This window comes from Schistocerca cancellata, chromosome 8 (genome assembly GCF_023864275.1).
Source record: "Schistocerca cancellata isolate TAMUIC-IGC-003103 chromosome 8, iqSchCanc2.1, whole genome shotgun sequence".
Taxonomy (NCBI): Eukaryota; Metazoa; Arthropoda; class Insecta; order Orthoptera; family Acrididae; genus Schistocerca; species Schistocerca cancellata.
The window spans coordinates 397,578,617-397,593,799 of NC_064633.1; the positions used below are offsets into that span (position 1 = coordinate 397,578,617).

At 42.9% G+C, this 15,183-nt stretch overlaps 1 protein-coding gene across 1 annotated transcript in view; it reads right to left on the reverse strand.

Moving 5' to 3' along the window:
• Positions 1 to 4,368: 4,368 nt before the first annotated feature.
• The window catches only part of LOC126095766 (elongation factor-like GTPase 1), a 591,625-nt gene continuing 580,810 nt past the window's right edge, over positions 4,369 to 15,183 (reverse strand). The window contains exon 20 of the mRNA XM_049910570.1: positions 4,369 to 4,688. Coding sequence (XP_049766527.1) covers positions 4,500 to 4,688 — 189 coding nt within the window. The 3' untranslated portion in view covers positions 4,369 to 4,499. The remainder of the gene's footprint in view (positions 4,689 to 15,183) is intronic.

A 15,183-nucleotide genomic window follows, 5' to 3' on the forward strand; every position in this document is an offset into this window, starting at 1 on the left:
GTTCCTTCAGGAAGTGTGTATGACAGTGAGTGGAATTGTCCATTAAGCCACCAACTGCCAATTACAGCTCTTCATCTAAATCTAACATCTACTCTAGATTCCCTAATAACTAAACCTTAACCATCTAATAATTGTCTTTAAAATTTGTTGTCAGTATGTTCTTTTTCTTCTTGGATACAGTGTTGTTTATTTAGGGTATTTCTTCATTTTCATTTATGGTTGTGTCGGGATCAATATCATCACCTGATTCCAAGACTGAATCAGAGCTGCTTTCCACTCTGTGGATTCCTACCTGTCTGTGCGTATCGGCTCATTGTCCGGCTCAGACATACTCTCTATAGGTCGCTTTGGATACATCGTCAGTGAGTGTGTTTAACATAGTCCATTGATCTTCGTCTCTGAGCATTGCGTGTATGATATCTTCAGTTTGTTGAGGTTTAAACATAATGTGTGTTTGACGTTCGTATATTGACCGCAGAAAAATACGAAGTGTTCTGGAGAGCCTTCTCTCCCAAATGTCCATGTTGGTATATGCCTCAGACTCACGCGGTTTATGTGCATGGGATAAGGGCCTTGTCCTGTTAAGAAGTTGGCAGTACTGTGTCTGGGATCGACATGTTTGAGTTTTAGTCTCTCACTGACATCGGGAAAGAACTGGTGTAGCCTGCAGCTCTTATCACTTGTGTTCCAGTCACCTTGACCGATATCAGTCCTCCAATTTTTTAATTGGCATTGCGTGTCAATTGGTACTCCACTGATCTTTCGAATCTGGTTCTTGGTTTCCCACCTCAAGCCAGTAAATAGCCACTCGGTATTTTATCTTAATGCCTGTTGAATAGATTCCGAGCACTATACAGAGTGATTCCACTGAGGTGGCGCTGAAAGTATTCTAAGTAAGCTACTCCTTTGTCCTCGTCTGACGAGGGTCCGTTTTGTTGATAGGCTCAACCTGTGAGTCCATGTACTGGCGGCGAAGCTACGTACCGACTCGAAGAGAGCACAATGGTGTGCCCGTGTAACTGACAAGGGTAGTTTTAATTGTTCTGAATATAATCTTGCCGGTTTGTGTAGTATTTTTTCTGCTTTGTTTGTGACGATGTGCATGTGTTCATGGAAATTTTGTTTTTCTTCTATATGTACACCAAGATATCGTGTGGTGACTGCTCGATTAGTGTTTGTGTGCCCTATTTTAACAATAGGGTTTCTCTGGAGAGACCCCTTCAGTGAAGTGTATGTTTTTTTTTGGCTATCTTGAGTTCATTGTTCTGACACCGTTGCGTAATTGTTTTGAGTGTTCCATCTACTCTTTCTTCCAGCCGGGACCTATTGTTAGCAAACACTACGACCAAAAGGTCATCTGTGTATGTGACAACTCCATCTATCGTTATTGTTCCCTCCAGTATTTGCAGGAGGTGTTTGATAGTGATGTCCCAGAAGATGTAGCCACAGATCGATTCTTTGGGGCAGCCTTTTGTAATTCGTTTGATTACTTTTCGGCCGCCCAGTTTCCATTCGACCATTCTGTTCTTTCAGTAGTCTAATAGACTGCCGTATAGTATTTCAGGTGCCTCCAGTTGTCTGAGTCTCTTAAGCACTGCGAGCCACCAAAGATTATCAAAAGGACCCATAATATCGATCATAATTGCCCTCGCATACTTGGCTTTGGTGCTGTTGACGAATTGTAACGCTTGGTTGATGGTATCATCAATCGACTTTTCCTCTCTGAATTCGAACTGGTGTTAGCTTGGGCCATGGAGAGCTCTGTGCCCCTGTAAATGCCTGCACAGGAGCTTTTCCTGGACCTTGGAAAGGGTTTTTATAAGACACATAGGCCTATATGATATGGGATCTAATGGATCCCTGTCAGCTGTCTTCTTTATTACGACTGTCTTTGAGACCATCCAAACTGTAGGCACTTGACCCTGCTGTAGAGTGTCGTTTAGCAGAGCTGTAAGGAATGGGGTGATCTGTGGTTTAACTGTTTTAATACTTCTGAATGAATTCTGCCTGGTCCCTGGTCCAGGTGCTTTCTTGTTTTTGAGCTCTGAGATCGCTATCACCCCCTCTTCTTACACATAGGGACACGTGACTGTGGCGTTCAGTTCCTCTCAGTGTTGCTTGTTGGTGTGTGTCAGTGTTGATGATATCATCAAGTAGGAGCTTGTGCAGCAGGAATTGTGCTGTTTGTCTCCATATCTTTGTCATCGCACCGTCATCCTATCTTAGCGTTCCCAGATCTAATGGGCTCTTTATTTTGTCGGTAGTTATTTTGTATCGTTCCCTGCCATGTTTGTCTGCGTTTGGGATGCCACATGTTTGTCCCAGTGTTGTTTGCGTGTTCTGAACATTTCATTTTTGTTTTGGTTTTTAACGAGCTTATGTCCTTCCAGTCTTCTTTGTCTATCTCTGTCTGTTATTGACCGTTGGTATAGTCGTCTCGCTGTTCGGGATTCTTGTTTTAGTCTAGTCAGTTTATTTGTCTTCATTGTTTTTGGCATGGATGTATTTTGTGCTTTTGTGATGAGATCGGTAATAATGTGTGTCTTGAAGTCAATGCTTCCGTCGATAGTTTCAAGGATTCCATCTTGTACTATTACCCTTAGTCTCTCCCATTCAGCTTTATGCAATAGTAAGTGTCGGCTATTAGTTTTGTACAATTTGCATTGGCCTATGAGATGACTGTACTGGGCATAGAGTGAAGCAATGGTCCATTTACCTTCTTGGTATGAAAGCTCAATTATTACCAAATGTTCATCATATAATTCGGGTATTTTGACAATATTTATATGTTTATTTAATATGGAAGCTGCTGCCTTGCTGACTACCGGTCAAGGTTATCACATTTGTCGGTAAGAATGTCAGTTTACCTTGGCTGGTGTATGGCTCCTGTAGACACATGATATCTACGTTTAGATCTTTCACTATTTTGGGAAGTTCAGCATTAACTTCCTTGCTCCTCTTTGCATTCAGTTGAAGAATACTCATTAGCGATGCTATAGGTGTTTAACGTATACGTAGCATTAGCTACCTGTTTGAGCATTGTCGAAGTATGTCTGTCCGTATGCCCTGACATGGTCGGCAGAAATCTTATCCATATCAAATGGTTCTTCTCTTCGTGCACACACTTGCATCATTAAGTCCAAGAACTTTTTGGGGTAGGTTGGTATGCTTTCCGTCTTAAAGATGCTTCTGTCTGTTTGGCCCAATGAACAGTGGAGACTTCCCAGACAGCGGCAGGATGCCCACCTGCCTGTCGCCCGCCATGCGGCCCGACAAACACGAATGATCGTACAGGGTGCCATCTCATTTCACAGCAGGATTCATTTGGTTGTCATCTGCGGCACCCGTACAGCTCAGCGGTACGTCGACGATATTCTACGCCCTGTTTTGTTGCCCTTCATGGCAAGCCTTCTTTGAGTTACGTTTCAGCGAGATAACGCCTGCCTATGCATGGCGAGAGTTTCTACTGCTTATCTTCGTGCTTACCACAGTTGAGAACGTTTGGACCATTATGGGCATGGCCTTCCAACCTTCTCGGGATCTTGACGACAAAACGTGCCAATTGGATAGAATTTGGCACGATATGCCTCAAGAGAAAATACAACAATCCTATGTGTGTATGCCGAATCGAATAACCGCTTGTATACGGACCAGAGGTGGACTAATATGTTACTTACATGCTCAATTTGTGAATCTCTTTCTCTTGAATACATCATACAATTTTATTTGAAATTGTGGACATTTGTTTGCCTGTACATGTACGGCATATGTACCGATTTCCGTCCCAGTCCTATAACTCTTTCGTGGTGCGTCGTTTGTGTTGTCTTAAGAGTTTATTGTCGGTGTGATTCATATCCACGGAAGTGCACGATGAGCCGATAGGAGAAGACATCTCTAGAAGTCTGAATCGTCGACATAATCATGAGGCTATCGACTCCAGATTGTGCTGCAATAGTTTACATGTGCGGTGTTGGTACAAGATGTTACAATATTGAGTTCTGTTGCGAAATGCGAGTGCACCCTCCGCTACTGGCGTGGCAGTAACTTTAAAAAAGGCACCACAAGAACTCTCAAATTCCAGTCGTGCTACAATACTACACCTAAAAGGTGTAACGTCGTTTTCAGCAAAGGAACGACTACCGCGAAGTGTTGCATTCTTGTGCAGATGAAGAGTCAGAGTCTGATGCTTATGCTGCTCTGCAGTTCACGTTGATGTGGTATTGGTGGCCAAGCATTTTATATTTGACGATGTGCGTAAAGCACTGACATCGGTCAAGAGTAATAATTGCCGCTAGGGCCTAAAAAATTATTTTACTTACAACAATTGTTCTTGTCAAGGGGGAGAAAATAAAAATCTATAAGCTGAGCGATATTTATTTAAAAGTTATTTTCTCGTACAAAAGGCTCGTAAAAAAGGAAACAACGCTTGGCTGGTATAAGTCTCCCGTGGCTGTTTTTAGCGTCGCGAGGCGATCACGTGCGGCTGTCAGTCCGGCCGCCTACTTGTTCTTGGAGAGCGTGCGCTGCTTCTCGGCGAACTCGACGATCTTGCGCTCGACGGGCAGTCCCTTGCGGCGGCGCACGGCGTCCATGTACTGGCGGGCGCGGTTGCCCGAGTCCGCCTTCTCCCCGAAGTGCAGCAGCTCCTCCTCCGTGTTCGGCCGCCAGAACGGGTCTATGTCGATCACCTGCAACAGCCGCACAGACTTAAGTTTGCGGTACACAACAGCCAGCTGTGCACTGCACACCAGGGCCGGCTATTACTGAAGCTGACTGTGTGTGGAAAACGTACTAGAATTTTTCAAAAGAAGCGAGTTTGTCCAGTCAGGAAAATATATTTCTATAAAGAGCTCCAAAATTCTCCTCTGTAGGCCTCTAGAACTGCCCCAAAAGAGTGGCAAAATTAAGATATTCAGACGTTCTTCTCCTCTGTATTTCGGAGCTTCCGTAACATCGTTTGAAGTTTACTCGCGGCCACGGGTACTATCCATACACTCGTACCTTTATCCGGCACTCGAGCCAAATTACGCGACGTTTCGCTCAGTATAATTAATCGGAAGCGTTTATTGGCGGGCCCGGAGTAATCCTCTGCCTGCTACACTTACGAATTAGTCTAAATAATAGTCGCCGGTGCCGCTTTGACCCGAGAGACAGTTAAATTTCTCTATGCTCCGAAGTCAACGATAAAGACCCCTGCACCATTAAAAATAATCTCTGCAACACAGATTCTGCTAACAGTTCATACACCTGCAACTGAATCCATCAACTTCCATCTATAATCTCCACAAAATCAAAATTGGTCAACATCGAAAGGAAAAAATATATAATTCGTAGGCTTTAATTAAACGTCACTAAGTCTCTAGGTCAATCATTACACACTACCTTCCAGCTAGCTATTTGGTTAAGCAACATAATTTGAAGTCTCTGCCTACTACACAACAGATACAAAACAAATTCGCAGGCAAGTAGATGTTAATTGAAACACATTAGGCTATCAGGCGGTCAATCCCTGAGGCCGTCAATTTTTTGCCGTGGCAATATTACAGGAGCCCTGCCACAACCTCTAGAAATTTTAGTCATCTGTTAAGACTGTCAGTGGCACAAAAAATAGTTTCTACACACCTATGTGCAAGACTGGAATCTAAAAATAAAAGAAAAACAGCATAACAAAAGAGGAACATAGAATTTCTACTTTAAATGTTCTCTCATAACCAAGGAATATTGTTATACAGGGCGATGAACTTACGTCCGGAAACGCATCGTTTCCATACTAGAGACTATTTATTCAATCATACTTTGTCACAGAGACTGCGGTCTAATGCGCTCTGCACCATGTAGCCACAGTTACAGTATGCATGGTTCCCTCCTACAGGGTGATGATACTGTTCCTCTTAGCCGGCCAGTGTGGCCACGCGGTTAAAGGCGCTTCAGTCTGGAGCCGCGCGACCACTACGGTCGCAGGTTCGAATCCTGCCTCGGGCATGGATATGTGTGATGTCCTTAGGTTAGTTAGGTTTAAGTAGTTCTAAGTTCTAGGGGACTGATGACCTCAGATGTTAAGTCCCATAGTGCTCAGAGCCATTTTTTTGTTCCTCTTTCATCATGTCCTAGTGTCTATCCTGCCATAGCAATTGGTAATGTTGTGTCCGATTCACTTCTCATGCTGGCCCACCTTGTAATGAATTAATACAGTGTTGTACACAATAGTTTGGAATTCGAATCGAGAGCTTGCCGACATGGCGTTTACTTACGGAAAGGCAAATCGCAATGGGTGGCGCGGAAAAAGGTTATATAAGGAGACTTACCCCCGCCGACAACAACCACATCATTCAATATTTGCAGCGTGTTTCGCCGTTTGTCTCAGACAGGGTCGTTTTAGGAAGCAGGAAATTGTGGACGACGTGCCCGAAATGTTCGGAACCAGACTTGGAGGAAAATGTGGAAGACGACCGCCGTGTCAGTGTCAGTCAATACGCCTGCCAGTACAAGATAAGCCAGACGATCGTGTGGTATATTCTCCATGACCATTGTTACTACCCTTATCACTTACAGCGTGTGCAGGGCTTACTGGCGACAGACTTTCCACATCGGAAACAGTTTCGTCACTGGTTTCTTCACCAGACAACCATGATTCCGGGATTTGTATCATCCATCCTATTCACAGATGAGGCCGTCTTTACGCGGAGCGGTATCTTCAACTATCATAACAGCCATCAGTGCGATAGTATGCAGAACGCTCGGGGTATGGTGACAAGGACTCATCAGCACCACTGCAGCCGAAATATGCGGGTTGGGATAATTGGCGACCGTATTTTGGGACCAGTCTTCCTTTCACGTCGTCTAACACGCCGGAACTATCGACATTTCTTGCGGGTGGCTTTGCCTCCCCTGCTGGAAGAAGTGTCACACATGATTCGAAGGGTTATATGGCTGCTAAATGATGGTGCTCCAACCTACTTAGCCGTTAACGTCCGGATGCATCTCAATCGTGTCTTACCTGATCGACGGATCGGACGTGGGGGTCCAGTTGCATGGGCTGCTCGTTCACCGGATCTCAACCCGTGTGATTTCTGGTAATGGGGTCATCTCAAAAGTATCGTGTATGCAGAGCCCATTCCAGATGAGGAGACACTGGTGCACTGTATTCATGCTGCCTTTGACACTGATCGGGGCCGGTCGATGTGGCCGTGAGGTTCTAGGCGCTTCAGTCTGGAACCGCGTGACCGCTACGGTCGCAGGTTCGAATCCTGCCTCGGGCATGGATGTGTGTGGTGTCCTTAGGTTAGTTAGGTTTAAGTAGTTCTAAGTTCTAGGGGACTGATGACCACAGCAGTTAAGTCCCATAGTGCTCAGAGCCATCTGAACCATTTGAACACTGTTCGGATGCAGCCTGGGCGATGTGACTGTGTAAGACAGAACATGCTACGGCGCGTACACGCATGCGTTGAGGCACATGGAAACCATTTTCAACACATACTTTAACTGTGGCTGCGTGGCACAGCGCATATTATACAGCAGTCTCTGTAACAATGTATGATTGAATAAATGGTCTCTAAATGGTCTCTAGCGTGGAATTCGATTCCCGGCTGGGTTGGGGATTTTCTCTGCCCGGGGACTGGGTGTTTGTGTTGTCCTCATCATTTCATCATCATCATTCGTGACAGTGGCTACAATGGATTGTGAGAAACTTGGATTGAGTCAAAACTGGCAGTTGAGCGCCCCACAAATCCCACATCACCATTATCTAGCATGGAAACCATGCATTTCCGGACATAAGTTCGTTAGATCTATTTTGTTTTATCCTCTGATCGATCAATGCCTATAGTTTGTACACGGTGGGAAAAAATCACTCTGTAATTCAGAAGGTGTATCGATGCTAAGTGACACAGTTATGGGTACAGTGGTGTTGAAAAACACCTAAAATCACAGAAAGTCTGTAAGGAGCCAAGAACTTCCGATACAGAACTTGGATTAGATTGGTTAACCTCATAACAATAATTTAGCTCAGATTCCTTTGTCAGAAATACGTTTTTCATGAACGAAAGAAAGTACAAGTCACATAAAGAAAAAACGGAATATAGGTTAGATATGTCAGCTACTCGAAGACACAGAAACAGATAATCTGTTGATGTGGCGTTTCTTGACTTTTGTTTCAGTATGACGTAAGGGTGTTCTACTGAAGAAATGTTCCTATAGGGTTCTAAGATTTGCTAACTGGCACGACTCAGTACGTTTTCCTATGTAGAGAGTTACTTGCAGACACAAGCAATGTCTAGTATAGCCCAGCAGAGTTTAATAGGATCGTTCCTGTTCATGTTATCCATCAGTGTCTAAGCAGGTAATATTGGTTGCAATCTCAGGCTTCTTGGTGAGGTTGCAGTTGTATCTATAACGTAACAGGCATGGAACTCTATCTCATAAACTTGACATCTGGCATCCGTACGACACAATGCATGTACGTTTGCATGCTTAGGTTCAACATTCTAGGGGTTACACCGATTATTAATGTATCAACATTTCACAGTTCAATAGCTTATCTCGATCTGACATTTACCTTCTAACTTGCAGTGTTAATCACTTAAATACGATACCTAGACAAATGTATTCCCCAAATTTCATTACTCGTCATTAATTGGAGTGATTAATAAGGTGCTATTTTATTTTTGACTATTTGAAGATTTACAAATTCCAGCATTAGTAAACTTCTGAACCCTATACAGATATAAATAGTTTATACGAAAATTATTGACAATTCTAGAATTTTGGTCATGAATTTCGCAATTCATCGAAAATTTGCTCCTATTATTAACCACAAATATCATTAGAAAGGAAATATATTCATACGCAAGCGTAAGAAACCCATGGTACCTGAAGAAGCTTCTGCAAAATGTTATGCTATCAACTCTATGTAATATTCTTACTGCTTCCTTCTGTAGAGAAAATACTTCTTTTTACCGTGCCTGAATTGACCCAAAGGAATGCTACAGGGCAGCATCGCAGTGACTACATAACACGGACGGCATTAGAGAGACGGCATTGTATGGTCGCTGGACAGTGAGATCAACAGGTGCCTTTTATGTCTTTCCAGTACCGCTGCTCCGTCAGGACGGCAATCGGCACACATCAAGTCTCCCAGCATGGCGGGCACAGGCGTAGCGTAACCTTAAAGCAAATTCGCAGATCACACCACTTGGTTCGCTGTGGTCAGGCAAACAGAGTATTTCAGCTAAGGTGTTTTCCCCCTAACTTATAAGATAATAAGTTCAAAGAATATTCATTTAGACGTGCAAACGTGCGAAACGGTACTCTTTCTGCAGAATTATGAACATAGTTCATTTAGTTACGATAACTCCAAAAAGTATCCGTCCGACCATAGCGCACAGAATATAACAAGCTCAATCACAAAAATATAGCTTAGAAACGAGCAATAACTATTTCCTTACAACGGTTAATATCTACATTTAGAAATAAAATTCTATTTGGGTTCATATGTTGCTTAATTTGTGAAAAAATCCACGTTATTTAAAATAATGTCCCACATGATGTCAAACGAATATTCGACTAGTAAACAAAATCCCAGGTATAGTGCCGCAATGTCACATATACCTCTCCCTTTCTTTATGTTACATCCACTGCAGTGGATAGTTCCCCCTCTGTTTTCAAAGCCGTTGAGTGATATTTAAGTAATATGGGTCGAAAGCGTCGCGAAACTACAAAGAAGAGGGAGAAATCTGCTTCAGGCTGTATCGAAAAGGAAAATAGTATCAATAAATCGGAGAAATCATGGGCAGACTTGGTAGTACAGGGAAGACGCATGCTTAATCGGAACACACCAATCACGAAGCGTTCGTCCTGCAAGTCTCCCCGAGACGAAAAAAGACAGCGAAAAATCCAAAACTAACTGCTTCAAAACTTGCAACTGCAGATAAAATGCTTACAGGAAAGTCTGTTTCAGTATAGTGTGTGATGAATATGCTTTATTAAGCTGGGTATAAAGGCTGAACATCAGTAAAATGGACAGAAGGAAGCGAGGACGTAAATCCGATGGAAGAAGATTGTATTTACTGACGAGAGTCGATATGAGCTGTTTTAAGTCAAATGGTCGACTAACAGTGTGGAGAAAAAGAATTTTGAAATTGGAGAGACAAATATAACAGCCTCAGTTAAACATGGAGGAGTCTCAGAACTTTTCTGGGGTTGCCTGAGTGCAAATGGTGTGGGGGATTTGTGTTTTATTTATGGAGTTATGGACAACAAGGTTTACATAAACTGCCGAAAACACATCTACACAGAAGTGTTAAAAATATGAGCTTTTTTTGGCGATTATATTTTCACACAAGATAATGATCCGAAACACACAGATCTCCATGAACGGCTGTGATCGTTATTTAACACTCCCACCTGGATGTCGACACCATTCACGATTCATTAATCCAACAGAGTATTTGTGGAATGTATTCGACAAAAAGTGAGGAATCATCAGACACTCAAACGATCAAATAACGCTTTACTAGAGGAATGAAATAAAATTACACTGAAAACAACAAAATCTTTGGTGAAATCCATGCCAAAGAGAATGCAAGAAATTATAAAGTGTAGAGGAGCGTCTGTTAACTAGTAATCATAACATTCTGTGTACAGAGCGTCATTTTCAGTATTGCAGACAAATACTTATTTTGCATCGTACTTTGCCTATCTTTGCTTCTGAATGTTTAGTGTGCTCATGTAAACAGACACCTGAGTTTCTTTATCACATTCTCCTTTCCACTGTATAATAAACAAGTGCAAGTCTCTGCTTTACTTCATTCTGACAATTTTTCACTATCTATACATCCTTGAACATAAACTCATGTATCATACGAATGCTTTTTGGATTAATCGTATTTTTCAGAAAGGTAGAGGAACCAATCATAATTTTTTTAAACTAAAAATTATGTTTTCGACCATATATCTGGTGTATTTAAACCAAATGCGTACAAATCAATGTAAATCAAATTGCTATAAGTTTTGATAAGGTAGCTAGAGACGGCCAAACCGTCAGGAGTGGATGCAACATGTTGTACGTAACTGTCTGTGTTCAGATGTGTGTTACCGTGGCAGAATGTTCATTTAAGTCAAGCGTCAAACGACTGTCAATTTTCCTGAATGCACAACTCAATGTGCCTGCTAAACAACCTGTGGACGAGATGTAAGGCTGCTGGTGTCAGGGAGCGACAAGCTTCTTCCGTGAGAGACCGAACCTCGTTTGTTTATGTACTTTGATCTGCCTTTTATACGGAAGAGTAAAGCTACATTCTACAGTCTAACCGAATATCATATCAAACAGCGGACCAAGGAAACTCAACCGCAAAAAATGCTAAGATTCGCAGAATTTTTGCCTATCGATATACTAACCAGTGTACAAACTAAAGTCAATGGAGATTAGGAGTTGACCGCAATAAACACAGTGTGAAGTACGAGGAAACAGTAACAAAAAAAAAAAAAAATCTGTGAAAGGCACATATTTTGCTTGCGTCTGAGTGGAAGATCGTACTATGGAATACCACGAAGGGAGTCAGTGGACGATTCCAGCCAACCACAAGGATAAGCGTTAAATAACTACCATTATATGGCGCCCTAGCGAGAGAAGAGATGGAGTTGGGCGACAGAGTGGGAAGCACAGGTGTAACATGGGGCACTCGGTACGGAAAGGTGAAAAAGAAATTAGGCCGGTTCGAGACGCGTGTTCTGAATGAAGATGTTCAAATGAGAGGCAGCAGGTTGCTAACTCCTGACTTCCAAAAACAGTAGTGCAGCGCGCAGTCAGCAGATACGGTCGTGTGTGTGACGAGAGGTCAATCATCGACCAGCGTTTGCCGAGCGGACCGAAGGGGCAGCGTTTCCATTAAATATGTGAATTGGAGGTGGAGGGGGCAGCAAAGAAAGCAAAGGAAAGGAACTGATGATATCAGCTGCGCCGGAACTTTATGCGGAATCAGCAGGGACGAGTGAAAATGTGTGTCACACTGAGACTTGAACCTGGGATCTTCTGCTAAGCAGGAAGCTGTGACACCGGCGGCACCACCGGGACGCAGTGTTGGTCGCAGATGCGCGGACTATCACGTGCCCACCCAACGCTACGTTTTCGCAGTCCCCGTCCGTGTCCTCCATGCTCCCTAATTTTAGATCCTCAATCACGGCCAAACATTAAAGTACACCTGCTCTGGTGGCTGTGGATTCATTGCCCATAGAGGTGAGTCAAGTATATGAATGCGTGATGTCTGTTCTTTCCCACACGTCTGAAAGAACAGACGCCACGCCGGCCGCGATGGTCTAGCGGTTCTGGCGCTGCAGTCCGGAACCGCGAGACTGCTACGGTCGCAGGTTCGAATCCTGCCTCGGGCATGGGTGTGTGTGATGTCCTTAGGTTAGTTAGGTTTAAGTAGTTCTAAGTTCTGGGGGACTTATGACCTAAGATGTTGAGTCTCATAGTGCTCAGAGCCATTTGAACCATTTGAACAGACGCCACACATTCGCATAAAAGTTTCCACAAGTGTATTACAGCGACACACGGTGTGTTTGTAATTGCTGCTTCATAGGTTCACTATAAAAAAAAATCACAAAAACTGCAGATGAAAAACACAGTTAGATGAACAACAGTATTTACTAGAAAGAAAACACTGGGAACCCACCGATTACAGTGAAATATCGCTTAAATGTGTGTGTGATAGCAGTAAAGAAAACTGTGTGTGTTACGGAAAGCTTTTCTAAAACACATTTGTTTAAAACCAAACACGGCCACAAAAAATGAGCTTGAGCCTTAAGATGGATATAAGTGGAAACTGTTTATTAGTAGCAGCCTCACACTGCCGGAGATCACGACATATTTTACATGCAAGACTACTCCAGTTCACGACTTTTAAATTCACTCAAACTCGAGTGAGAGAAGGAAACATGTATCAGCATTTATAACAGCTTGAATTTCATGTAAGTCAACTGAATTAAATAAATCCCCAGCATTCTAATTGCTCTATACCTGTTTGTATTTCAGGAGATGCTCGATTTATTCGTGCAGCACCACGGCCACTGGCGCCCAAAATTCAACGCAAATCATTCCAACCAACTTCTCATAATAAAAATAATCACACACTGAATGAGGAGTTCCAATTGTAATTGTAAAATATTAACATTTAAGGCAATCACTTTCGTGTGGAGTGAAGGTATGCAAATGAATTTCCCAATCGCATCCCCAGCTCAACGCATTCAGAGAAATTTCTGTGAGCAAAGAGGGTAGAAGAGAGCTTTTGTGTCAATTCAGCCACTTGATGGTGTCGCCTCGTCTTGTTAAGCGTGTGCCTACGTATCACTCTGTCTGGTACCTTGAGTAATTTTTTTTTTCCCTCGAGCTGAATCATCTGAGTCTCTGTAGGATAAAGAGTTGATAAAAGACCCAAATCTTGATACAGTAAGCAGGTTCAGTTTTGTTATGGAGGAAAGTATGAGAGATAAAAATTGTAGAGGGAGAACAAGATTTGACTACAGTATGCAGGTTGAAGACCATGTAGCTTGTAGTAGTTATGCAGAAATGAGAAGGCTTGCGCAGGATAAACTAGTGTGGAAAGCTGCATCAAACCATTCTTCGGCCTGAAGACCACCACCACAATAACAACAGCAAAAACTTGACGTTGGGACAAGAATAAGAGAACAGTGCATTTTGATGCAGAATGTCTCTCCAAAAACTCATCAGGCGCAATTTCTCCGGTGTTTCGGCAGATTTTTGCAACGTGTAGCTGGCGTTAGCCCAGAAAAATCCTGCTCATCACGTCCTTCATGAGGCGCCCAGCGCCGAGGGAAGGCGCTGCTTTGACTCCCGTAACTAACAACATTATTTTTAAAGTGGAATTTTAGGCGTCAATCCAACAGAGTAGTCTAGTGCGATATTCGTTTTATCGATATGTATTCACAGGGACATCGCATGTTGTATTACCCAAACGAAACACTTTTTTAGCCTTGTTTTGCAAATTTTATTATTACTGTACGACCTAGATTTTGGGTTATAAGGTCATTTTCTAGTGCAAATCGATCGCAAAGATGAGAACCAAGCAAAGATAAACATGTCACTTTTTAAATCTATGAATTCTCGACTTAAACTATAAATGTTATCTCTGTTAACAATTTTGACAAATTACAAATGGATTTATAAAATTCATTGGGGCAGCCTTTACAAAATTCATTACTACAGCATTTACTAGTGCAAAATAACATTAGAGAGAGAGAAGGCGGTTGCGTCCATGGGCAAAAAGTTAGATACACTGTACAGAATAGACAAAGGAGAATTGTCGCAAAAATTTCGGGTTCGTTCAGGACTACAGACCCATACCCGCACCACTTCACTATTCAGTGTCCTATGATATGGCCGTACGGACGCGTCTGCAATGGTTTATCCCTGAAAAGCTCGTTGGCTGCCTACAATTCACATCGTTTCACTTTAAAGCTCAATCACGAGCACAAAGTCTTACACACTCCATTTCTCCATCGTAACTGACTTTCCCACTCCCCTGAAATGCTGCTAGCATGTCACTGGCGGTCTGAGGCGCCTCGTCACGGTCCGCGCGGCTCCCGTCGTCGGAGGTTCGAGTCCTCCGCCGGGCAAGGGTGTTTGTATGTTGTCCTTAGCATAAGTTAGATTAAGTAGTGCCTAAGCTTAGGGACCGATGACCTCAGCAGTTTGGTCCCACAAGACCTTACCACAAATTTCCAACGTCCATGTCACTGAAGACCTGCGCATGCACCCACAGCCACAATTGCCAGCTGGAAAGGGGCGCTCTTTCTGACTCATCTTGTATATGTATCATTATCTCTTCTGTTTTTAATTGGCGTTTGGAGTGACACCTCACAGCAGTGTTTGAAGCTACGATCTCGTATGACAGACAAGACAGTATCTTGTGGCAAAAACAGCTGACACAACTCCAGAGAACAGCACAGCTTTACAATGACGTATACATATTATAAAGTCCTCCTTTTCTCTGCCTGTATGTGAAAACTAAATTCAGGAGCTGCTGTAGGCTCTTTGAAATGGTTTGGCTCATGACGGAGGTTTAGGTATACGTACACACATGATAAATCAAAGACTCCCACTGTACTTTTCTGTGTGTTTGTGAAGGGAAATTGTATGATCAGTTGTAGCTATTCTCAAGTACCACT